General features: G+C 42.1%; 1 protein-coding gene across 2 annotated transcripts in view; it reads left to right on the forward strand.

The window, feature by feature from the left end:
• HIBCH (3-hydroxyisobutyryl-CoA hydrolase) overlaps nucleotides 1-27,716 on the forward strand; it is a 340,021-nt gene that overhangs the window by 232,335 nt on the left and 79,970 nt on the right. For both annotated transcript variants that reach the window (XM_044305063.1, XM_044305062.1), the window contains exon 11: nucleotides 17,168-17,249. In XM_044305063.1, coding sequence (XP_044160998.1) covers nucleotides 17,168-17,249 — 82 coding nt within the window. The remainder of the gene's footprint in view (nucleotides 1-17,167; nucleotides 17,250-27,716) is intronic.

Below are 27,716 nucleotides of genomic sequence, written 5' to 3' on the forward strand. Positions count from 1 at the left end.
CCCAGACATATGAAGAATATGAGAGATTGTTGTCACATGTACCACACAGCCAGTACTTGCCAGATATTCTGCAGCTCCTTTAATTTTAATGTTGCTGTAGGCCTCTTGGTAGCCTCCCAGACCAGTTTTCTTCTCGTCTTTTCATCAATTTTGGAGGGACGTCCAGTTCTTGGTAATTTCACTGTTGTGACATATTTTCTCCACTTGATGATGACTGTCTTCACTGTGTTCCATGGTATATCTAAAGCCTTGGACATTCTTTTGTACCCTTCTCCTGACTGATACCTTTTACTTATCCAAGCCATTCTGAGATTGTTTTCTCGTGACACATTGTACTTCATGTTAGTGATAAATTCGAGTCAATATGTTTTTAACATTATTTATAAAAAAAAATCCATAATGTACAGAAATGTTTGAAAAATTCACAATTTTCTAAATTTGAATTTCTCTGGTTTTCTGACAGATAGTGGTACCTCACAAAATAGTTATTACTTTACTTTTACCATATGTCTACTTCATGTTTGCATCATTTTGTAAGTGTTATTTTAATTTTTTTGGATTTTGAAGGCTTACAAGTTTAGAAGCACATTTTAACATTTTTCAGAACATTTCCAAAACCCACTTTTTACGGACCAGTTCAGGTCTGAAGTCACTTAGTGGGGCTTATATAATATAAAACACCCAAAAATGATCCCATTTTAGAAACTACACTCTTCTTGGTATTCAAAACTGATTTTACAAACGTTATTAACCGTTTAAGTGTTCCACCAGAATTAATGGAAAATGGAGGTGAATTTTTAAAATTTCACCTTTTTTTTGCAGAATTTTGCATTTAGATCCATTTTCCTGCAATCCAGCATGGGTTAACAGCAAAATACACCTCAATATTTGTTACCCTAATTCTTAAGTTTATAGAAACACCCAATATGTGGTCATAAAGTGCTATATGGGTGCACAGCAGGGCTCAGAATGGGAGAAATACAGTGTTGCTTTTGGAAGGCAGATTTCACTGGAATAATTTTCAGGCACAATGTTGTATTTGAAGACACCCTGAGGCACCCCAACAGTGAAAAAAAACAAAAATGGACCCCATTATGGAAAATACAACCCCCAAGGAATTATCAATGGGTGCACTGTGTACTTTGGCCCAATAGCAGTTTCATAGAATTTAGAAAGACTTGGCAGTGAAAATGAAAAATTTCATATTTTACAAGACTATCTCACTTTAGGCCTAAATTTTTCATTTTAACAAGGGGTATCAGGAGAAAATGCACCCCATAATCTGTTACCTATTTTCTACTGAATATGTAAACACCCCATATGTGGTTGTAAAGTGCTGTATGAGCAGACAGCGGGGCTCAGAATGAGAGGAACACCGTGTGGCTTTTGGAAGGCAGATTTCGCTGGAATAATTTTCAGGCACCATGTCGCATTTGAATACACCCTGAGACACCCCTGACAGTGAAAATGTAAAATTGAGGCTCTAGGGCTGCCAGAACATAAAAGGAAATTAAAGAAATGCCTCATTAAGGCAATAATGGGAATTTTAAAGTTTTTTTTTTTTAAGGTTTTTTTTTTATATGGGGGGGGGGGGGGGGGGGGGGGCAGAGCTATTATTGGATTTCCTAATGGAAAAATGCTAAACTGAAAATGTCTTCCCATGGATTTATTAAGAAATTTATGAAATGGACTTAATGGATATCAGTAGAGGTGTGAAAGCACTCTTTCACCCAGGTTTAGAGCGGCAGGTCTGACAGTAGTGAGTGGTGTCTTTCCTAATCCCTTTAACCGAGCAAACTCTACACCTTTTTTGGGGTCGCCGTTTTTTCTGGGGGGGGGGGGGGTACTCCAGGGAAATGCTGCCCATGTATTTTTCTTGAGACTCCTGAAGCACTGCTGGCTGAAAAACTGCCCTCTCCTTCCTGAACGCCAAAAATCTATTTTTTTTATTGTTTTTTTTTCTGAAATTCCAAGAAGGTCCCCACATGACCAGCTGTTCTGTGGATGACAAATGCATTATATAGTGACACTTGGGCAATTTTTTTGTACCACACCTTAGATTTTCTTAAGGCACTGTAGGGCTGTAGTATCTGGGCTGAAAGATCCACTCCACCCATGAACTTGTTGTAATCCTGGATACACACAGGCTTGGTATTATGCTCTGTGGTTCCTCGGACTGGGACTGGGGTGGACTGATCTGCATGGATGGTAGTTAACACAAGATCATCCCATTTTAGCAGCATCAATTTTTCTGATCACACAGCCCTGCTTTTCCCACGACGCATACTACCATATCTTCCCACTTCTACCCAGAACCGTGGGACAATCGGGTGGCTCAATTTTGGAATCTTTTCCATTGTAAATACGAAAGCACAATGTATACCCGGATACACTTTCACAGGCCTCATACAACTTCACACCATGCCTAGCTTTTTTATTGGGCAGGAAATGTAATCAGCCTTTGAAGTAGACCAATTAATCATCCACTGAGAGGCAGTTTTGGGGGGTGTATACTTGACCAAATTTAGAATTGTTGGGGTCAACCACTGGACTAATTTTAAAGAGTCTGTCATAACTGGGGTCGCTTGGGGGTGGGCATTCATTATTATTGCTGAAGTGTAGAATTCTTAGCAGAGCTTTGAAACGGGCCCGGAGTGTGATAAAGAATATCTTTGTTCCAATACGAACATATATTTTTTTTATTTTTAATAATGCCCCCAGGAGAAGTCCCCAAAACCTTTGCATTTCAGTCGTGTCAGTAGGGATCCATTTGTGGATCCTTGCCATATAACTGTCTGGATTGGAGGCAATAAATTGCTCTGCATATATATTTGTTTGTACTACCATCAAGATAATTAGGTCATCAGTGAAGAATAATTGGAAAAAAATAATTTCACTGAAAACTGTGGTATGCCTGGATGTGGCTGTAAATTCAGGCACCTGGGGCACATAGTTATCTGTGGGGATCCATGGGGCTGCGACTGTGCACTACCCCTAGGACGCCTACGAGGGGGTTCATCATTAGATGAATCATCTGAGGAAGATGAAACTAAAAATGTCACTTCATCTCCACTGCTGGAGTCAGTGTCCTCAAAAAGAACAGCATATGCCTCTTTGGCAGTGAAAAGCAGTTTAGTCATTTTAAACTGTAAACTAACGTAGATTTTTATTGTTTTTTTTGATCATCTTATATTTTTTTTAAATAGAACAGCTTACTAAAATACTGTATATCCTTTAGGATAGGATAAAAACTCCCCGAGTCACTTGGCAGTTGACAGGTTGCACGGATGGCTGGCGATGAGCCAGGGGTCTAGTATGGGGCACAGAGTATCCTTACTGGGGCAGAAAAGGGGTTAATGTATTATTTTACAGTTATAGGTGGCACAAACACATGGGGCATAAGAGACATATTTTACAGAATAGTGCCACTCAAGCACAGGATACAAGTACATACACACAGGAGCATGGCACACGTAGTGACAGGGTTAGGCTACTTTCACACTTGCAGCAGTGTGATCCGGCGGGCAGTTCTGTCATGGGAACTGCCCGCCGAATCTGCCGATTTTGAATGGGACTGAAAGCATTTGTGAGATGGATCCGGAGGCGGATCCGTCTCATAAATGCATTGCAAGAACGGATCCGTCTCTCTGCTTGTTATGCGAACAGATCGATCAGTCTTGTATTTTTTTCCACATTTTTACCGGTCTGCGAATGCGCCGGCCGGAAGGACAGATTCGGCATTCCGGTATTAGTGAGGCACTAATACATTCCTATGGGCAAAAATGCCGGATCCGGCATTCAGGCAAGTCTTCAGTATTTTTCTTCGGAGATAAAACCGTAGCATGCTGCTGTTTTATCCTTTGCCTGATCAGTCAAAATGACTGAACTGAAGACATCCTGATGCATCCTGATCGGATTACTCTCCATTCAGAATGCATGGGGATATGCCTGATCAGTTCTACATATATATATATATATATATATATATATATATAAATTCCGGGAGCACTCGCTTTTATAATTGATCAGGTGCATGCGTCTCACCCTTGACATCAGGCATGTACAGTACAGACCAAAAGTTTGGACACACTTTCTTATTCAAAGAGTTTTCTTTATTTTTATGACTATGGAAATTGTAGATTCACACTGAAGGCATCAAAACTATGAATTAACACGTGGAATTATATTTATAACAAAAAAGTGAAACAACTGAAAATATGTCATATTCTAGGTTCTTCAAAGTAGCCACCTTTTGCTTTGATTACTGCTTTGCACACTCTTGGCATTCTCTTGATGAGCTTCAAGAGGTAGTCACCTGAAATGGTTTTCACTTCACAGGTGTGCCCTGTCAGGTTTAATAAGTGGGATTTCTTGCCTTATAAATGGGGTTGGGACCATCAGTTGCGTTGTGGAGAAGTCAGGTGGATACACAGCTGCTAGTCCTACTGAATAGACTGTTAGAATTTGTATTATGGCAAGAAAAAAGCAGCTAAGTAAAGAAAAACAAGTGGTCATCATTACTTTAAAAAATTAAGGTCAGTCAGTCCGAAAAATTTGGGAAAACTTTGAAAGTGTATAATGTAGAGAGAATCTGAATCGCACCTCCTCATTCCTATACTAATGACTACTGTACGTATTTTGCAGCATTTCTATTGATAAAACATGGCTATACAGCACAAGTATCAAACATTTGCTGTACCCTAAAAGAGGCATTAGTATACAGTTTGATCAAAGAGCATAGGCCCACATTGCTGATGACACTGTTGGGGATTTATTCAAAATTGAAGGCATACTGAACCAGCATAGCTACCACAGCATCTTAAAGCGGCTTGCTATTCCATCTGGTTTGTGTTTAGTTGGACCATCATTTATTTTTCAACAGGACAATGACTCCAAACACACCTCCAGGCTGTGTAAAGGCTATTTGACCATGAAGGAGAGTGATGGGGTGCTGCGCCAGATGACCTGGCCTCCACAGTCACCGGACCTGAACCCAATCAAGATGGTTTGGGGTGAGCTGGACCGCAGAGTGAAGGCAAAAGGGCCAACATGTGCTAAGCATCTCTGGGAACTCCTTCAAGACTGTTGGAAGACCATTTCAGGTGACTACCTCTTGAAGCTCATCAAGAGAATGTCATGAGTGTGCAAAGCAGTAATCAAAGCAAAAGGTGGCTACGTTGAAGAACCTAGAATATGACATATTTTCTGTTGTTTCACACTTTTTTGTTATGTATATAATTCCACATGTGTTAATTCATAGTTTTGATGCCTTCAGTGTGAATCTACAATTTTCATAGTCATAACAATAAAGAAAACTCTTTGAATGAGAAGGTGTGTCCAAACTTTTGGCCTGTACTGTGTGTGTGTGTGTGTGTGTGTGTGTATGTATGTGTGTATGTATGTATGTATGTATGTATATATATATATATATATATATATATATATATATACATATATATATAGTAAAGCCCTCACATATTTGTAAATATTTTATTATATGTTTTCATGGGGTAACACTGATGATACGACACTTTGATACAATGTAAAGTAGTCAGTGTACAGCTTGTATAACAGTGTATATTTGGTGTGCCCTCAAAATAACTCAACACACAGCCATTAATGTCTAAACCACTGGCAACAAAAGTGAGAACATATGGGAATAGACAAGTTCTGCCCAAAGTGTCAATATTTTGTGTGGCCACCATTATTTTTCAGCACTGCCTTAACTATCTTGGGCATGGCGTTCACTAGAGCTTCACAGGTAGCCACTGAAATCCTCTTCCATTCCTCCATGATGACATCATGGAGCTGATGGATGTTAGAGACCTTGCTCACCTCCACCTTCTGTTTGAGTATGCCCTACAGATGCTCAATAGGGTTCAGGTCTGGAGACATGCTTGATCCTCAGTTTCTTTAGCAAGGCAGTGGTCGCCTTGGAGGTGTGTTTTAGGTCCTTGTCATGTTAGAATACTGCTCTGTGGCCCAGTTTCTAAAGGGAGGGGATCATGATCTGCTTCAGTATGTCGCAGTACATGTTGGCATTCATGGTTCCCTCAATGAACTGTAGCTCCCCACAGCCATCAGCACTCATGCCCCAAACCATGACACTCCCACCACCATGCTTGACTGTATGCAATACGCACTTTTCTTTGTACTCCTCAACTGGTTGCCGCCACACACACACATAACACCATCTGAACCAAATAAGACCACAGCACATGGTTCCACTAATCCATGTCCTTAGTCTGCTTGTCTTCAGCAAACTGTTTGTGGGCTTTCTTGTGCATAATCTTTAGAAGAGGCTTCCTTCTGGGACGACAGCCATGCAGACTAGTTTGATGAAGTATGCGACGGTTGGTCTGAACACTTTAACCTTTGCAGCAATGCTGGCAGCACTCATACGTCTATTTTGCAAAGACAGCCTCTGGATATGATGCTGAGCACCTGCACTCAACTTCTTTGGTCCACCATGGTGAGGCCTGTTCTGTGGAACATGTCTTGTTAAACCAATTTATGGTCTTGGCCACCATGCAGCAGCTCAGTTTGATTGTGTTGGCAGTCTTCTTATAGCCTAGGCCGTCTTTATGTAGAGCAACAATGAATTTTTATTTAAGATCCTCAGAGAGTTCTTTGCCATGAGGTGCCATGTTGAACTTCCAGTGACCAGTATGATAGAGAGCGATAACACTACATTTGACAAACCTGCTTCCCATTCACATCTGAGACCTTGTAACACTAACGAGTCACATAACACCAGGTAGTGAAAATGGCTAATTGTTCACAATTTGGCCATTTTCACTTAGGGGTGTATTAACTTTTGTTGCCAGCGGTTTAGACATTAATGGCTGTTTGTTGAGTTATTTTGAGGACACACCAAATTCACACTGCTATACAAGCTGTACACTGACTAGTTTACATTGTATCAAAGTGTCGTATCTTCAGTGTTGTCCTATGAAAAGATATCATAAAATATTTACAAAAATGTGAGTTTTTTTTATCGGTTTGTGAAGGTGGGACTAGAAAGTAAAGAAAAGCAGTGATCTGGGAAGCATCACAACTGGAGCACTTATTTTATTACTTTACAGCATTCTGGGCTTTTTTTTTTATGTCCAGATAACCCCTATAAATCTTAGTATGTATACTAGGAATTTCTGTCTACTGTAATGATGATTTTTTTTTTTCATCTGCCATGCTGGTATATTGTCTGGTCCTTGGGTGTGTTATTACTATTTTATGTACACATTTGCTGTAAATTAACCATGTTGAAAGCCGCTAATAACCTGACAATTAAGACATGGCTATCGTTAACCCCTTGCTCAAATAGCAATGGTATCGCACACCTTGTGATTCGACGGTGCTCACAAAAGGACTCTTCAACCCAATTACTTATACAATAATTTTGCAGCATACTTATTTATTGGATAACAAAAGGGTTAATTGATATAACAAAAGCACATCGTTCTTAGCACAAATCAAAGGAATACAGATTCTTTCAATGTTTCAGTCAATTATAGATATTTGTCAAGCCGAATCTGGAGCAGGCAGGAGTACAGGGAGTGCAGAATTATTAGGCAAGTTGTATTTTTGAGGATTAATTTTATTATTGAACAACAACCATGTTCTCAATGAACCCCAAAAACTCATTAATATTAAAGCTGAATATTTTTGGAAGTAGTTTTTAGTTTGTTTTTAGTTTTAGCTATTTTAGGGGGATATCTGTTTGTGCAGGTGACTATTACTGTGCATAATTATTAGGCAACTTAACAAAAAACAAATATATACCTATTTCAATTATTTATTTTTACCAGTGAAACCAATATAACATCTCAACATTCACAAATATACATTTCTGACATTCAAAAACAAAACAAAAACAAATCAGTGACCAATATAGCCACCTTTCTTTGCAAGGACACTCAAAAGCCTGCCATCCATGGATTCTGTCAGTGTTTTGATCTGTTCACCATCAACATTGCGTGCAGCAGCAACCACAGCCTCCCAGACACTGTTCAGAGAGGTGTACTGTTTTCCCTCCTTGTAAATCTCACATTTGATGATGGACCACAGGTTCTCAATGGGGTTCAGATCAGGTGAACAAGGAGGCCATGTCATTAGATTTTCTTCTTTTATACCCTTTCTTGCCAGCCACGCTGTGGAGTACTTGGACGCGTGTGATGGAGCATTGTCCTGCATGAAAATCATGTTTTTCTTGAAGGATGCAGACTTCTTCCTGTACCACTGCTTGAAGAAGGTGTCTTCCAGTAACTGGCAGTAGGACTGGGAGTTGAGCTTGATTCCATCCTCAACTCGAAAAGGCCCCACAAGCTCATCTTTGATGATACCAGCCCAAACCAGTACTCCACCTCCACCTTGCTGGCATCTGAGTCGGACTGGAGCTCTCTGCCCTTTACCAAGCCACGGGCCCATCCATCTGGCCCATCAAGACTCACTCTCATTTCATCAGTCCATAAAACCTTAGAAAAATCAGTCTTGAGATATTTCTTGGCCCAGTCTTGACGTTTCAGCTTGTGTGTCTTGTTCAGTGGTGGTCGTCTTTCAGCCTTTCTTACCTTGGCCATGTCTCTGAGTATTGCACACCTTGTGCTTTTGGGCACTCCAGTGATGTTGCAGCTCTGAAATATGGCCAAACTGGTGGCAAGTGGCATCTTGGCAGCTGCACGCTTGACTTTTCTCAGTTCATGGGCAGTTATTTTTCGCCTTGGTTTTTCCACATGCTTCTTGCGACCCTGTTGACTATTTTGAATGAAACGCTTGATTGTTCGATGATCACGCTTCAGAAGCTTTGCAATTTTAAGAGTGCTGCATCCCTCTGCAAGATATCTCACTATTTTTGACTTTTCTGAGCCTGTCAAGTCCTTCTTTTGACCCATTTTGCCAAAGGAAAGGAAGTTGCCTAATAATTATGATATAGGGTGTTGCTGTCATTAGACCACACCCCTTCTCATTACAGAGATGCACATCACCTAATATGCTTAATTGGTAGTAGGCTTTCGAGCCTATACAGCTTGGAGTAAGACAACATGCATAAAGAGGATGATGTGGTCAAAATACTCATTTGACTAATAATTCTGCACTCCCTGTATAAGGAAGAGCGACGGGTGCTGCCTCATGGACGCTGTGAGAAAGCCCTACACAAATCATCAGAAGGTGTTTAAAAGTCATTGGGCTATGAGCTACAGCAGCGTCTCACCAATAATCTTCTTTATTCAGGATCACACCTCACAACAAGGCATACAAAATCTTTGCGGCAACGTTTCGGCTAGAGATAGCCTTTGTCAAGCATGTTAACAATTAAAATCACAGCCTATAAATAGCACATGATAAAACCACCCACACCGCTAAGCAACCAATGGAGACTTAGTATATGTGTAACACACCTGTATGATGAATCAATGAGTACTGACATAATGAGACAAATCGGCCAGCTGTAACAAATAGCAATTGTACCTGCGTGGGGTCACCATGCATAGACCTCCTCCGTCCATCCAGCGTCCCACAATCGGCAATGCGCATGTCCGCATACGTCCTCGCATGCGTCACCACAAGGCGACATGCGTATGACGTGCCCAACTGAATCCCGATGCATAGTCCGCGCCGGACTACTTGCGTCATCAGGCGGCGGCCGGCAGACGTCACAAGGCCACTCCCACCTGGCGCTCCAGGCTGACGTGTGCATGAGGATTCAATGGGATTATCAATAGAGGGCGATCGCACTACTATCAAATTTGAACAGTGTGCAGAGCGCTTACTGATTAGAGTCATAATTAGATGTTATAGGCGCATTGCACAGATCATTAGCGCAAGGAAAGACCAAGGGAACCATGAAAAGATATGAGCACCATACAGGTATAGGTGCAGCAGGCATAATACAAAAAGAGTAAAAAATCACTGTGTGTTAACAACAGATAACATTCTCATTAGACACAAATTCTCATTGATAAATCATATACCATATCAAAATATTTGTGGAGAAAGCCCCAATATTCATCGTGGTGCTATAAAGCGGTGTGATTAAGGCATATAATTAAAAAACAAAGCAAAATACTATAACAGAAGAGAAATATATGAAAACAGCCATATTAAGAATTTGATTAGATCCAGAATTAGCTGATGCCAGCCACATTAAACTCTAGATTTAAACCAAATGGCTGTAAAAATTTCAATGTGTAGATCCATTTGAGCTCCTTCTTCCTTAATATTGCGTCTTTGTCACCCCCTCTCCGTAACGGACCCACGCTGTCAATGACTCTAAAGCGAAGTTGGTTAACAGAATGCCCCGCCTCCACAAAATGTTTCGCAACGGGCTTATCCATGTTCATCTTGCGTATGGTACTCTTATGTTTGTTAATACGTTCTCTGACTTCCATGGTGGTCTCTCCCACATAAATAAGGCTGCAAGGACACTGGATTGCATAAATCACATCCCGTGACCTGCAGGTGTAATAGCCCTTGATTTTATATTTTTTCCCACTGTAAGGGTGGGAGAAATGTTCACCTTTGAGAACGTTACCACAATTACAACAAGATAAACATGGATAAGTCCCGTTTTTGCGCGGTGCAAGTAGTTTTTGTTTCAATGACTGTCCGCCTATGTCGGATTTGACCAGTCTATCACGGAGGCTAGGGTTCCGCCTGTACGCCATCATCGGTGGGGACTTGAATTCTTCTATATCTGGCAAACCCCTTTGGAGTATATGCCATTCCTTTCTAAGGATATGGGCGATATCGCCACTGTCCCGGCCGAAGATGGACACAAACGGAACCCTAGCCTCAGAGCTCGCTTTTGTTGATTTCCGTAGTGCAGTGCATCTGTCAACCAACTTCACCCTCTGTTTGGTTCTAACAAGTAGTGGTTTCGGGTAACCTCGTTCCAAGAAACGCGTGCACATAGTGTCAATCCTTTGTGCACATATTTCTTCGTCGGAAACTATTCTCTTTACCCTTAAGAGCTGACTCCATGGAAGGGAGTCAAGCATTCTATGTGGGTGATAGCTATCATGCATGAGTAAAGTGTTGCGGTCAGTGGGCTTCCGATAGAGGTCCGTAGCCAAAAGACCCTCCATCACGTAGACACGCACATCAAGGAACTGCAACTCACTGGAAGAAACAGTAACAGTGAATTGCAGACCCGGGACCCCCGCATTCAAATGCAGATGAAATGCTTCAAGTTCATCCATGGTGCCTGTCCAGATCATAAAGATGTCGTCGATGTAGCGCCACCAACATAGGACTCTCCCAGAGAAAGGGGAGTGATACACGAGTTTGTCCTCCACCTCAGCCATAAAGATGTTAGCGTAGGTGGGGGCCACGTTAGACCCCATGGCCACACCCCGCTGCTGCTGATAGAAAGTGTCCCCGAAGAGGAAGTAACTCCTCTTCAGGACCACCTCCAAGAGGCGGAGGACAAATCGGCACACCCCCGGGGAGAGTCCCATGTCGGCCAGGGCCACATCGACGACACCGAGCCCATATGTATGGTCAATCGATGTGTACAAAGATACTACATCGAAACTAACTAACAGAAATTGGGCGGGCAGTTGTAAATCCTGTAATTTGGATAGAAAATGCCCAGTATCCTTGATATAGGATGGGGCGGAGGTCGCCCGGACCTGCAATAACTTGTCCAGAAAGACAGACAATGGATTGAAGACCGAGCCCCTACCAGAAACAATCTGTCGACCCGGTGGGTCAATCAATCTCTTGTGGATCTTGGGGAGTATGTATAACATCGGGGTGATAGGGTGGGGCACCATGAGGTATTGGTACAAACCATCATCTATAATTGAACTTTGTAGTGCCTCCTCCAATATCACCCCGATGTCACGCATGATATCCCATTTGGGATCCCCGGGTAGTTGTTTATATACCTCAAGATCACACAATTGTCTGTCTATCTCTCCAACGTACATCGCAGTGTCCATAACGACCACCGCCCCACCCTTATCAGCAGGCTTGATGGTAATGCGGGTATCTCGTTCCAATGCCATGATAGCCTGTCGTTCCGGCATCGAGAGGTTATTCCTACCACCGCTAGTGGGACTTAAAGATTCGATCTGCTTATGCACTATGTGAATATATGATTCAACCACATGGTTGGTATGAGGTGGTGAAAAGACACTGGGTTTCTTGAGTTGTAATTCTTTACATGTAAGTAACGCAGTATTGTTATTGCTAATCACAGGTATTTTATTACCATCAACATTCTTAGATGCAAAAAAAAAACACTTTAAACGTAAGTTTCTAAAGAAACGTTGTAAATCCAACTCTAAAGAAAACCAGTGTCTATCAACAGTAGGAGAAAAACTTAGACCACAACTCAATACCTGTGTCTGTACAGGGGTGAGTGTAACTGAGGAAATATTTATGACTAATTGTGTTATCTCCGTGGATTGCGTCTGGTTGATCTCGCAGACATCACTTGATTCTGAGGTGGTTTCCCTTTTACGTGACCGGTGGTGTTTTCTTCCACCCCGGCGACATCCCCGTCGCCTAGTTGGCCTAAAAAAGGGGCTGACGTGGAGGGTTCATCCGTGGAATCGGAGAGGGTGGAGAAGCCAAAATGGTTATGGTCAAACCTTTTATTGCGCCTCCTCAAAGGCTTCCCTTGTGGCTGTTGATTACGCCAATTGTACACTTTTCCGGACTGGTAATCTTCCAGATCTCGGTGCCACTTTTCTCTTTTAACACGTTCGGTTTCACTTCTGTGGCGTAGGGCTTGCTGTGCAATTTTATCAGTGTGTGCCGTATATTCATCCACACTGATCAAGGCCTGGATTTGCGCATTAAGCTCGACGATCATACCCTTAATTTTCTCCACCTCCTTACACAGAAAGTCAATATTAAGCAAAATCAGTTCAAAGGAGTATTTGTTACTCACCGCCTCGAATTTCATGCAGAAATCTGTATCATTAGGAAAGAGGTTGGGTCGTAAATGAGACCGCAGACCTCTCGGGATCCGGCGGTTCCTATAATACTCTCTCAGAGTGCTCAGGTGTAACTCCATCGTGGTCAGTCTTTTTGACTCCTGTTCACATTTGCGTTTGAGCAGATCAATGGAGGGAGTGCTTAGGAAGGAGACATCACTGGATTCAGATCCAATTAATTTCAATATTTCTTCTTCTGTATACATATATGCCATGGTGTTTGGTGTGTCCATGCTCTTACTCGGGCCTGGGGGTACATCAATATTCACATAGAAGTGTAGGCAGGCAGGAATACTCCCCCGGTGATCCTGAATAAAGAAGGTTATTGGTGAGACGCTGCTGTGGCCCTCCATTTTTTCTACATGCCCTTGGACCGCTTTGGATCTGCGATCCCCTGCCCAGCTGTTGCGTGTTCACCATTCTGGCTCTTCACAAGCCGCCTGTGTTGCTGCTCCTGAACATACCTATCCTCTCCTGGGCTATGAGCTAGACATACAATTAAAGGTGTTCCACTGCCACTGCTCTCAAGGGCCATCATGGTGCGCAGCAAAACGGAAATGGGTCTGGAGACCACATGGGCAATGATATGAAGAAGCCTTCACAAAGGGACATCACATTGATCCTACTCCCAGAATTATGGTGTGGGATAGCACAATGTATGGTAGTCAGACATATCTAGTCTTCATCTTACTACAATAACAGCCCAGCGTTAGATTGATTAGGTCATGGAACCAGTGGTATGGCGATTTCTCCAAAGCCATTTTTCAAAAGGACAACGCCAGGCCACATGTTGCTTGTGCTACTCTGACCAGCCTGTGTGGCTTAAATATGCTAATATGGACTGCAGCATCTCCAGACTTGGACATCATTGGTCTGCAATTGCAGAGAGAGCTGCCCACAGCGGAACTTGATGATTTTTGTGTCCAATTGTATTCAGTATGGCAGAACATTCCTCAGACAACCATTAATAACCTCATTGATAGCATGCAAACGCATGTAAGTGTAGGTTTTTCTGTGCATGGTTCTCAAACACAAATGTTTTGAATATTGTGTTACCATATTTTTAAATAATTTTAATATAATTAACATGTCTATTGATCCAGTAATTTCCATAATTTCACAACTTTTCCTTCTTAATGTTGCAATTTCAATGTTGAAGCATATACTTCAAATGCCTATAGTCCAGATGCCATTATTAAACTATTTATTGCCTTTCCACTTCCATCTGAAGTAGTTCTTCTTTTCCACACAAGTTTAACCCCAAATTAAAATGTTTTGTCTCTCTACCTGTTATATTGTGTCCTGTGACCACCACTGCTCTTGCTGCTCCAGACAGGCATTTGTGCCTCCTTCTCATGATGGATCAGACATGTCAACTAATTTACATAGTAACATTCTAGCATATTATCAAATATTTAGAAAAGGCTCAACCAGCAAACTACTGGAGCACAGCCTTTCAGTTACCAACTGAAAAAAGGGAATAAATCAGGAATAATATAGGTTGGCTCACAGTATTTTTCTGCGATTACCTACTGAGGAAGGAACTTGTTTCCGAAACATGTCTAGTGTGTAGTGTGTATAGAGACCAAGGCTACTGGTGCGGTTTTTACATAAAAAGCGAGAAGAGGACTTTCTTCAATTTTCAAATTTTTCAACTTCCATAAAGATCTGAAGACGTCCCAGACCGCTGGAAAGGTTCTGTATTTACCATCTATCCCCAAAAAGGATCAAAAAACCTGGGACATTATATCTATCAAGACCGCAAGCATAAGGTAAAATCCTATTGTATCCACTGCTGCTGACCTGACAGGTTCAGGCAATTACCAGCTAAGCCTAACCAGCTCCCGTGGGCTTGACGGCTTCAGGCGTCTGCGTCATCTACCAGCGATCGACTATCTGGCTGGACACGTGGGACGCTGAGGGAGTGAGACACTGAGCGAGCGGGTCTGAAGTCTTACCCCACAAACAAACAGTAAGTGGAACAACGCTAAACAAGCGCGGTTAAGATTCATTACAGGACATTTGAATAGAGAACCTTCCTGTGGCAACTATAGCAAAGACATTTTGCAACCTTTGTTTCAATTTTCTGGTAAAGTGATATCCATGCCCTGGACATTCAAGCAGTTCAATTCAAGCAATCATCTCTCGCAGCCTCACTGTAGCTATCTGGTCTCATTTTAGGAGTACTCCAATGATTTAGGTTTGTGCGAGAGCTCCGCACATAATAACCTATTTTGTACACATGTATGTATGTATGCTGATATGATGGCACAAAGCTAGTAAATTTTTAACAATTGATTTAGTGTATTAATAAAACATTTATGCAAAAATACTGTGAGCCAACCTATATTATTCCTGATACATTCTAGCATAGTTCGTAAGACCTGAATAAATACATCCGCCCGTCCAGTTCAGCCTGCTATGCTGCAAGGCAACCCCCTCCCCCCCCCCCCCTTTCCGTGAAGTAAGGCAGTGAGGTCAATCAGGCAGTCAGAATAACCCCTTGGCTCAAAAAGACTATAACCTGTATTATCACACTCTAGAAATACATCCAAGCCCCTCTTAAACTCTTTTACTGATTTCACCGTCAGGACCTGCTCTGGCAGAGAGTTCCGTAGTTTCACTGCTCTTAAAAGTAAAGACCCCTTTTCTATGTTTGTGTAAGACCCCTTCTTTCCTCTAGACACAGAGGATGTCACCTCATCACAGTCACCGTCCTGGGGATAAATAGATGATGGGAAAGATCTCTGTACTGACCCCTGATATATTTATACATAGTTATTAGAGCTCCCCCCAGTCATCTTTTTCCTAAAGTGGACAACCCTAATTTTGTATTCCATCTCTGAACCCTCTCCAGCTCGTCTGTCTGTCTTGTTCACAGGAGCCCAGAATTGTACGCAGTACTCCATGTGTGGTCTGACTAGTGATTTGTAATTTAATCTGTTTCTGTGAGGAGGTAAGTTCTAGGATGAGTCAATGGATGTCGTATATCTGGACTTCTCCAAAGCATTTGACACTGTACAACATAACAGGTTAGTACAGAAAATGAGAATGCTTAGACTGGGAAAAAATGTCTATGTGGGTAAGTAACTGGCTCAGTGATAGAAAACAGAGGGTGGTTATGAACGGTACACACTCAGATTGGGTCACTGTCACTGGTGGGGCACCACAGGGGTCAGTATTACCCCAGTATTACCATGCCTAAACTAGGCGTATTTCAGACGCAGATTGCGGCACAACCGCAATCTGCAAATTCTCCCCGCTCACGCCAGGTCCAAAAAAGTGGGCATGGTGCGGAAGGGGAGGGCCTGCATCTCATTCATCATTTTTTTACGCCTGTTTTAGGCATAGAAAAAGGTCTAAATGTAAGACTGTGTCTGCCGAAGTCAGCGTTTCTTCATAACTCCGGTTTAGGGCTTTATTAAGACTGGCCTTTGTTGCGGATCGGATTCAGACCCATCCATTTCAATGGAAAAGATAAGAGCATGTACTATTCTTGTCATAGATTTGTGGTATTTTCAGTTAATTTTTCACATTTGTAAAAACACAAAATGCAATCGCACACTGCAACCAGCACTCTGCCCTGCCTTTATGCTGGATGTTGAATAAGGCATTGGTGTACATTTTGGCCAAAGCGTAATAAGCCACTCACCGCGTCAAGGTTGCCTTCATGAGTGGTCCCTAACACTAGTTCCTACCTTTTATGGGCCATGACAGCCACATAAAGTCCAGGGAGCGCAGGTACAGCATGCATGCCAAGCACACTCTGCTTTTAACCCCGCCCGGTGCCATTACAGCTTTCATCGGATCCAGGGATGCAAGTACTCACATGCATGCTGAGCCCACTTTATACTTCTCCTGGAGCCTAATGGCTACTGGTAGGTGCTGTATAAGCAGACTCAGTTTTATACTGACTTTAAAACCAGCCTCCAGGGGGCAGATCAACTGGACAGGTGTGCTTGACTGCTTGGAGATCGCCACGCCTCCAATACGTACTACAAAGAGAAAAATATGGAAAATTTCAGCCCGCACAACCCGGGTTGTGCGGGCTGAAATTTTCAAAATTTTTCACATTTGCAATGTTTTTTTACTGCAATGTATACCAAAAACTGTTGCAATCTGAATAGTAAATGAAGATCGTTGTTTGAATTTAACTTGGATTACCACTCGATTAATAATTTAAGCAGTCAGATTTGCTGATGTATTTTTGTTGTCATCCACAGTCTGTTTTCAGGAAACAGTGTTGAAGAAATCTTGGAGAACTTAAAACAAGATGGTTCACCTTTTGCACATCAACAGCTCAAGGTAAATTTGTGAATTTTGCGTGAACCAGTGTGTTTGCTTTCAATGGTCAATGATTATCTGTATCCACATTTCATTTTCTCTTAATCATCACTTTTCTAGAACTGATACTTATTTAAACTTTCGCAACATCCACAGTACATGAACAGCAGGCCAGAAGTTCCCGCAAAAGGCTGTATATGTAGCTGTTCTCGCTCGATCACTGCAGGAGCCTGGCTCTTATTGTTAACCAGGCTCCCGCTGTGACTTGGGTAACTCAGATGCCAGCTGTATATTCCCTTCGATATGGCAGTCAATGCTGACCACTGCATCTAAAGGAATAACAGAGAGAGAAGGGCTCCTAATCTAACCTCATCAGCTCCCTTTGAAAAAATTGCAGGGTACTGATGGTTGCTATGGCTGCCAGAAGCCTTACGAAGGCTATGCCAGCTACAGAAGCCTATCAGGCCGTGCCACAGGGTCAAGTAGGTGTGTAACTGTAAGGGTAAGGCGTTAAGCTTTTCCGGTATTGAGTTCTGTCCTAGGGGCTCAATACCGGAAAAAAACTGATCAGTTTTATCCTAATGCATTCTGAATGGAGAGCAATCCGTTCAGTATGCATCAGGATGTCTTCAGTTCGGTCACTGTACAGTTTTTGGACGGAGAAAATACAACAATACTTGCCGGAATGCCGGATCCAGCATTATTATACATTGAAATGATCCGGCTCCAAGTGTTCCGGCAAAACGGACCCGGTTGTGCGGTCTGCGCATGCGCAGACTTTTAAAAATGTGTAAAAGATAAATACCGGATCCATTTTTCAGGATGACAACCGGAGAGACTGATTCGGTATTGCAAAGCATATCCGTTTGCATACAGATTGCCGGATCCGGCAGGCAGTGCCCTAAGGCCTATTTCACACATTTAGTCTTTTAGTCAAACCCAGAAGTGGAGGCTACATAGAGAAAAGGTATAAGGGGAAGATCTGCTCCTGTGAAGGATTTACTTATTTTTGCTGTTGTTTTTATATGAAATGTACACAAAATGTAAATTTGCAACAGTTGTCTAAAGTACACTGTAATGGAAAGAAGGAGGAACAGACTGATTTGTGATAAACACAAGTTTTGTTCTCTGTTAGTACATAGATTGATTTTGTGCAAAACAAAATTATGATTTATGTCTTGCAGTATAGCTCAGACTGAGGTTAAAAGGCATTTCTGAGTTAGGCCTCATGCACATGACTGTATCCATAATTTGGTCTGCAAACCATGGATCAGCAAAATACATATACCTTCTATGTGCACTCATTCCCATCTATAAAAATTACTATTCTTGTCCGCAAATTGTTTGTTTTGCCTTAAGCATGTGACTTTAAGACTTTAGATTTATGTACTTTAGGAGGGGACTACATTAAAGGGGCTGTGTCATTTCCGCAAATAGCATTTATTATGTAGAGAAAATGAATACAAGGCACTAACTAATGTATTATTATTATTATCCATATTACATCCTTCGCTGGCAGGATTCATCTATCCATATTATTATACTTGTTTCCATGGTTACAACCACCCAGAGATCCAACTGCGGTTGCCCTGCTTGCACACTATAGAAAAAAGCACCAGCCTATGTGTGCTCCCACGCTCCATGCCACAAAAAAAGGCTGACACTTTTTCCAATAGTGTGCAAGCAAGGCCATCGCTGATGGATTGCATGGTGGTCGTAACAATGGAAACAAGCATTGTATAATGCGATGGAAAAATAAATCAAGCAAGCAATGGAAGCAATATTAGTAAGTGGCTTGTATTTACTTTTCTCTACATGGTAAATGTCAGTTACTGAAGTGACACAACCCCTTTAAGTCAGTTGTTTATCATTTTGATTGCATTGTATTATTGTATTATTCTCTTTTCTGGTATACCATTAACATTAGCAAGTATGTGATCCATGACTGACAAGGCAGTCTAGTGCACTTCTTGTGCAATGTATGTGGTCTTGGAACAGCCATTTGAGGTTGCATATTTTTCAGCAAAATGTAAGCAAATTGGCTGTTTGGAATCCCATATTCTGTATCTATATGAGCAAGTTTCAACACTGAGATGCGTTGACAATATGGAAAAAAGCTTGCTGCTCACTGAGCAGGCAACTCTATGGGGTCTATAGATGGGCAAAGTGGTAGTAGTGAGGTAGGTATATCTGGGTAACAGTCAGAAAGTGGGGTAGAGGGAAGAGTGCCAGGGAGGCTAGCCCTGATCTGACACACCCCAACAAGTTTTCAAGGTTGGCAGATGAGAGGGATGTTAGTTCAGGTATAGCACTGCTTCAGCAAGACACTACCTCTTCTAGTCCAGTGAATGTCCTCTCCGGTAAGCGGGGACCAGGATTCCAGAGCATGTCAGACAGGTGTCCGTAGTGAGAGACTCGATCATTAGGGTTACAGATAAGGCGATCGAGTTCGGAATATTGTGGATCAGCTTGATAGATTAATGGGAGGGGCTGGTGAAGACCCACCGGTGATGGTCCACAAAGGCCAGGTGATGCAAGTTTCAAAGCATTATAAAGACTCAGACTCCTCTAACCTTTTCCCAAAAAACAGCAGCCATGTTGTATTACACTCTAAAATTGAAAATGGTTGATGTTCACAAGGCAGCGGAAGGCCTTAAGAACAGAGCAAAGGAATTTCAGGTTGGCATTTCCTCAGTTTGAAATGTAATTAAGAAAGGGCAGTTAACAGGAACAGTGGAGGTCAAGAAAAGGTCTGGAAGACCCAGAAAAATTTCAGAGACAGCTGCTCATAGGATTGCTAGAAAGGCAAATCATTGACTGCAAAAGACATTCAGGAAGATTTAGCAGACTCTGGAGTTATTGTACATTATATGGCTTTTATGGAAGAGTCATGGGAAGAAAAACGTCTCCTGTATTCTCACCACAAAATTCAGCATCAGAAGTGTGCAAAAGAACATTTAAATAGGACTGATGCATTTTGGCAACAAGTCCTGAGGAGTGATGAGGTTAAAATAGAACTCTTTGGCCACAATGAGCAACGGTATGTTTGGAGATAAAATGGCAGAGAATTTCATGAAAACCTCTCTCAAACTATTAACCATGGGGGTGGATCAGTCATCCTTTGGGGTTGTGTTGCAGCCAATGGCACAAAGAATATTTTACAGGTAGTTCGTTGAAATTTCTGGAAGCAAACATAACTGTAAAAAAGCTGAAGTGAAAAGAGGATGGCTTCTACAAGTGGAAAATGATCCTAAACATACCTCAAAAGGCACACGCTGAAGGTTTTACAATGGCCCTTACAGTCCCCTGATGTGAACATCATTGGAAATCTGTGGATAGACCTCAAAAGAGCAGTGCATGCAAGTGCAAATAAGAATTGAACGATTCTTAGCTGGCTACAAAAACTGGGCTTAGTATTAACCAGACCTGACAGAACAACAGATGTGTAGGCTTGGGGACACCTGAGAAATAGTGACCATAAGATAATCTTCCAATTGTCATTCAGAACAGTGTTTCTTCAGGGTGGCACAAAAAGGCCAAACTTACAAAAAGCTAAATTTGACCAGCTAAGAGTGGCCATTAGTCTCACAAACTGGAAGAATGTCCTCAAAAATGAAAATGCAGACACAAAATGGGATATTTTTAAAAGCATCCAAAATGTTAGGAAATAATGTAAATAAAAGGTTAAGGAACAAGAGAAGAACTGTAGACAAATAAAAATGTAAAGGGAGCAATAACTGCAAAAAGGAAAAAACATGTTTTAATCACTAAAACAGGAAGGCAGCATTGAAGTATTGAAAAACTAGAAGGCCAGACACACGAGTGAGCTGAATGCAAGGAACTTCCGGTGTGTGTCACTGTTAGGTCCCGTTCTGGCCTCCGCTCCTATGACACAATTGAGGATATTGATATATAATGCTTTGTAATCACTGTAGTCCATGAAGGCTATGTACACCTTCGGGAACATTTTTTTTTGTGATTGCATTTTACTCATTTTGGGCTTAAAATCATTTTTTTCAATTGGTCTTTATTAAAAAATATTGAGCCGTTCTGTCATAAAGGGTTAACTATGTTTCTAGCTTTGTGAATCCCAGTTTAGCTTTCACTTTGTGCCGGTCATCTAATCCTTATCTGAAAGGTCACAGCAGAGTAAGGGGGCGTTGCAGCGGGAGCCGCAGAGAGAGGCCAGGTGGATATACAGCTGATAGTCCTACTGAATAGACTGTTAGAATTTGTATTATGGCAAGAAAAAAGCAGCTAAGGCTACTTTCACACTAGCGTTCGATCGGATCCGTTCTGAACGGATCCGATCATAATAATGCAGACGGAGGCTCCGTTCAGAACGGATTGTGTGAAATTAGCCTGAGCGGATCCGTCCAGACTTTTACATTGAAAGTCAATGGGGGACGGATCCGCTTGAAGATTGAGCCATATTGTGGCATCTTCAAACGGATCCGTCCCCATTGACTTACATTGTAAGTCTGCACGCCTCCGCACGGCCAGGCGGACACCCGAACGCTGCAAGCAGCGTTCAGGTGTCCGCCTGCTGAGCGGAGGCTGAACGCCGCCAGGCTGATGCAGTCTGAGCGGATCCGCATCCATTCAGACTGCATCAGGGCTGGACGGAAGCGTTCGGGTCCGCTCGTGAGCCCCTTCAAACGGAGCTCACGAGCGGGCAGCCGAACGCTAGTGTGAAACTAGCCTTAGTAATGAAAAACAAGTGGCCATCATTACTTTAAGAAATGAAGGTCAGTCAGTCCGAAAAATTGGGAAAACTTTGAAAGTGTCCCCAAGTGCAATCACAAAAACCATCAAGCGCTACAAAGAAACTGGCTCACATGCGGACAGCCCCAGGAAAGGAAGACCAAGAGTCACCTCTGCTGCGGAGGATAAGTTCATCCGAGTCACCAACCTCAGAAATCGCAGGTTAACAGCAGCTCAGATTAGAGACCAGGTCAATGCCACACAGAGTTCTAGCAGCAGACACATCTCTAGAACAACTGTTAAGAGGAGACTGTGTGAATCAGGCCTTCATGGTAGAATATATGCTAGGAAACCACTGCTAAGGACAGGCAACAAGCAGAAGAGACTTGTTTGGGCTAAAGAACACAAGGAATGGACATTAGACCAGTGGAAATCTGTGCTTTGGTCTGATGAGTCCAAATTTGAGATCTTTGGTTACAACCACCGTGTATTTGTGCGACACAGAAAAGGTGAACAGATGGACTCTACATGCCTGTGTCACGGAAGCTGTACAGGAAACAAGACAATGCAAAATGAATATACGACTCACTGGATCCAAAACTAAGGAACAAAAAGGGAGACTTATGCATCAGACCTGGCTCTCTCCCTTACTGCTCAGCCTATGCGATAATCCCAATGGTGGATGATCGCATATCCACGTACCTCGACTATATAACACCTGAACACTCTACAATAGTGAAGGGACACGACCACCGGCTCCCTACACTAGACACGGAGGGAGTCAGGGTCACCTGGGATCCAGCAAACAGAAAATCACAAATGAATGTACAACACTTGTAGAAGAACTGGGAAATAGGATCAGCATGCACACACACTCCAGGAAGCTGTATAAACCGCACACTAATGCATTATGGGGAGGAATTTAAAGGGATGCAATCAGTCCAACTACATGACAGCTGAGAGAGGCTAACGAGATGAGGAACTGAAAAACAAAAACAAAGAAAACTCAAGGAGGAGGTTCTGAAAGGCTTCTGTCAGAGCTTCTCAGCTGTCTGGTTGTGACAGCCTGGTTCCCACCGTGAAGCATGGAGGAGGAGGGGTGATGGTGTGGGGGTGCTTTGCTGGTGACACTGTTAGGGATTTATTCAAAACTGAAGGCATACTGAACCAGCATGGCTACCACAGCATCTTGCAGCGGCATGCTATTCCATCCGGTTTGCGTTTAGTTGGACCATCATTTATTTTTCAACAGGACAATGACCCCAAACACACCTCCAGGCTGTGTAAGGGCTATTTGACCATGAAGGAGAGTGATGGGGTGCTGCGCCAGATGACCTGGCCTCCACAGTCACCGGACCTGAACCCAATCAAGATGGTTTGGGGTGAGCTGGACGGCAGAGTGAAGGCAAAAGGGCCAACAAGTGCTAAGCATCTCTGGGAACTCCTTCAAGACTATTGGAAGACAATTTTAGGTGACTACCTCTTGAGGCTCATCAAGAGAATGCCAAGATCGTGCAAAGCAGTAATCAAAGCAAAAGGTGGCTACTTTGAAGAACCTAGAATGTGACATATTTTCAGTTGTTTCACACTTTTTTGTTATGTATATAATTCCACATGTGTTAATTCATAGTTTTGATGCCTTCAGTGTGAATCTACAATTTTCATAGTCATGAAAATAAAGAAAACTCTTTGAATGAGAAGGTGTGTCCAAACTTTTGGTCTGTACTGTAACTATATATGGGACAAAACCAGCATTATGTAGTGCACTGTGGATAGTGTTAGTTTATTTTTATTTTTTTCTAAAAATAAGCACCGCCCCAGGGACCCAAGACAAAAAGGCCCCTTTCACACGCGTGAGGTGAACGCATTGCAACAGCACTGAATCTGGACTCATTCACTTAAATGGGGCTGTTCAGATGAGCGGTGATTTTCACGTATCACTTGTGCGCTGCGTGAAAATCGCAGCAGGTTCTATATTCTATGTTTTTCACGCAACGCAGTCCCCATAGAAATGAATGGGGATGCGTGAAAATCACAAACATCCGCAAGCAAGTGCGTATGCGGTGCGATTTTCACTCATGGTTACTAGGAGATGATAGGGATGAAAGCAACCCTGGACCCCATTAAAGTCAATTTACTGTATTATTTTCCCTTGTAACATGGTTATAAGGGAAAATAATAGCATTCCTAATGCAGAATTCTTACTAAAATGTGGCTTGAGGGGTTAAAAAATATAAAAAATTAACTCGCCTCATCCTGTTTATCATGTAGCTGGCATCTTCTATCTTCATTCAGCAGGACCTGCGCTGACGTCACCACGTGGTGAGCGCAATTACGTCATCAAAGGTCCTTTGTCTGATCCTGAAAGTAGAAAAAAAAAGACTATGCCGGCTGCGCGAACAAGCCGATGAGGTGAGTTAATATTTTATTAATTTTTTAACCCCTCAAGCCACATTTTAGTAAGCATTTTTTATTAACCCCTTCAACCCCGGGCCTGTTTTCACCTTCCTGCTCAGGAAAATTTTTTGATGTGGTAATAACTTTGAAACGCTTTTACTTAACAATCTCAGAATGGCCTGTATTTTTCGTCACATATCGTACTTCATGACAGTGGTAAAAATTAGTAAAAATAAATAAATAAATAAAAATCCATTTTTATTTATAAAAAAAATACCAAATTTACCCAAAATTTAGAAAAATTTGCAAATTTCCAAATTTAAATTTCTCTACTTTTACAATAGTAATACTTCTAAAAATAGTAATTACTTTACATTCCCCATATGTCTACTTCATGTTTGGATTATTTTGAAAATGACATTTTATTTTTGGGGGACGCTAGAAGGCTTAGAAGTTTAGAAGCAAGTCTTAAAATTTTTAATTATTTCCAAAACCCAAATTTTTTAACGCCTAGTTCAGTTATAAAGTCACTTTCTGGGGCTTACAAATTAGAAACCACCCATAAATCACCCCATTTTAGAAACTACACCCCTTAAGGTATTCAAAACAGATTTTACAAACTATGTTAACCCTTTAGATGCCCCACGAGAATTAAAGGAAACTGGGAATTAAATAAAATTTTGCAGATTCAAAATTTTTATCTATTCTTTCTTCAACATATTAAGGGTTATCAGCCAAACAAAACTAAAAATCTATTACCCTGAATCTGGGATTTACAGAAATACCCCATGTGTGCTCACAAAATGAAGAATGGGCGCACAGCAGGCTTTAGAATGGAAGGAGCACCATATGACTTTAGGAGAGTGGATTTAGCTGGAATGGTAATTGGGAGCTATGTCGCATGTGAAGACACCCTGAGGTTGCCCTACAGTGGAAACCCCCAAAAAGTCACCCCATTGTGGAAACACTCCTCAAGGAATATTTTAAGGTGTGTAGTGAGCACTTTGACCCATCGGGCATTTCACAGAATTAGGAAACGCTTGGCTGTGAAAATAAAACATTGCAATTTTTTCCTCCCAAGAAGTTGCTTTACATTTTTCACTTTCACAAGTGGTAACGTGACAAAATGCACCCCACATTTTGTTCCCCATTTCCCCCCGAATACGCCAACACCCAATATGTGCTCATAAAATGATGTATGGGTGCATGGCAGGGTCCAAAAGGGAAGTAGCGCCATTAGGCTTTTGGACAGATTTTGCAGGATTGGCTTTTGGGAGCTATGTCTCATATAAAGACACCCTGAGGTACCACTAGAGTGGAAATCCCCAAAAAGTGACCCCATTCTGGAAACTACACCTCTCAAGGAATATTTCAAGATGTGTAGTGAGAACTTTGGAATTGGCAGTGAAAATTAAAAATTTAAACAATTTCCAGAAAAATTGACTTTAGGCCCAAATTTTTCACTTTCAAAAGGGGGAACTGGAGAAAATGTACCCCATAATTTATTTCCCATTTTCTCCTGATTACAGCATTACCCCATATGTGGTTGTATACTGCTATATGGGCGTACCACAGGGGTCCGAAGGAAAGGAGCACCAAATGGCTTCTGGAAGACAGATTTCACCGGAATAATTCACAGGCGCCATCTTGCAATTGAACACACCCTGAGGTAACTCTAGAGTGGAAACCCCCAAAAAGTGACCCCATTCCGGAAACAACACCCCTCAAGGAATATTTTAAGGTGTGTAGTGAGCACTTTTTCTCCATGTTACATTTAATAAATTGCTGAGGTTCCCAGAAATGAAAAACCCCAAGAAGTGATCCCATTTCGGAAAGAGCATCCCCGTACGAACATTTTAAGTGGTGAAACTGTACTTTTTATCAAACAGGTGTCACACAGAAGGCAGAATTACTTGAGAGAAGCATTTCAATGCACACATTTGTAAAAATTACTAGCAGACCTCAATGCTCCCCATTTTACGAACACCCCATATGTGCTCGTAGCCTGCTGTTTTGGCGAACAGCAGGCCTTTAGAGGCAAAGTGTAAAATATGTTTTTTGCAGGCCTCAATTGGCAAACATGGATTTTAGCTGCCATGTCGCATTAAAAAAAAATCCTGAGGTCCCTAGAAAAAAAAAAAAAAAGAATTGACCCCATTTCGGAAAGAGCACCCCTGTAGAAACATTTTAAGTGGTGAAAAGGGTGTCTCACAAAAGGCAGACATTTTAGAGAGAGGATTTCAAAGCACACATTTTTAAAAATGGAAAATCACTAGCAGAACCCAATTTTTAACTTTCACAAGTGGTTAAAGGAGAAAATGCACCCCAGTATATGTTCCCCATTTTATCCCCATTTTGCAAATACCGCATATGTGCTTGTAGCCTGCTGTTTTGGTGCACAGCAGGCCTTTAGAGGCAAAGTGCAAAATATATGTTTTTTGCAGGCCTGAATTTGCAAACATGGATTTTAGCTGCCATGTCGCATAAAAAAAATAATTCATGAGGTCCCCAGAAATAAAAAAAACAAAAACAAAGAAGTGACCTCATTTTGGAAAGAGCACCCCTGTACGAACATTTTAAGTGGTGGAAGTGTACTTTTTACCCAACAGGTGTCTCTGGTTTATCAGGGCAGGTGTCGCACTGATAAATGGTGTCCTTTCGTATTCCCCTTTTGTAACAAACCCATCTTTTTGGGGTATTTCCCCTCTTTGCAGTTTGTGGGACTTCACCAGGGAAATGTTGTCCTGGTACAACACGGGCACCATGGCCTCCTGAAGTACTCGGGCCCTCCTTTTCCTGACTTTGGAAAATTAGGGCCTTGATTACCTCCTCTTGGAATTGAAGGAAAGTTCCTGTGTGGCCTGCAGTTCGATGTAAAATGTACTCGTTGTACATTACCATCTGTACAATGTATACGGCAAGCTTTTTGTACCACATCTTAGTTTTACGCATGGCACTGTAGGGCTTCAGAACTTGATCGGACAGATCAACCCCTCCCATGTGCCTGTAATGAAGGATGCAGTCTGGCTTGTTGACAGGGGTAGTGGTACCTCGCACTTGGGCAGGAGAACTGGTGTTGGTGTGAATGGTGGTTACTACGAGGACATCCCTCTTGTCCTTTTACTTAAACGCCAGCATGTTCTCATGGCGGAGAGCCTTACTGTTGCCTTTTCGGAGTACTTGCCCTACCAGGGATCTAGGGAGCCCTCTCTGATTTTTTTCGCACTTTGCCGCAAGCCACAGTAACTCAGGCTTTTAGGGACATAAATAGGGGGTTTTATCCAGGAATCGTTCCCAGGGCCGGCGTCATAACCCGGCATCCCCGGGCAAGTGCCGGGGCCCAATGCTCCTGAGCCCACTGAGCTGCTATGAGCACTTCCATCAATA

This window comes from Bufo gargarizans, chromosome 8 (genome assembly GCF_014858855.1).
Source record: "Bufo gargarizans isolate SCDJY-AF-19 chromosome 8, ASM1485885v1, whole genome shotgun sequence".
NCBI classification, from domain to species: domain Eukaryota; kingdom Metazoa; phylum Chordata; class Amphibia; order Anura; family Bufonidae; genus Bufo; species Bufo gargarizans.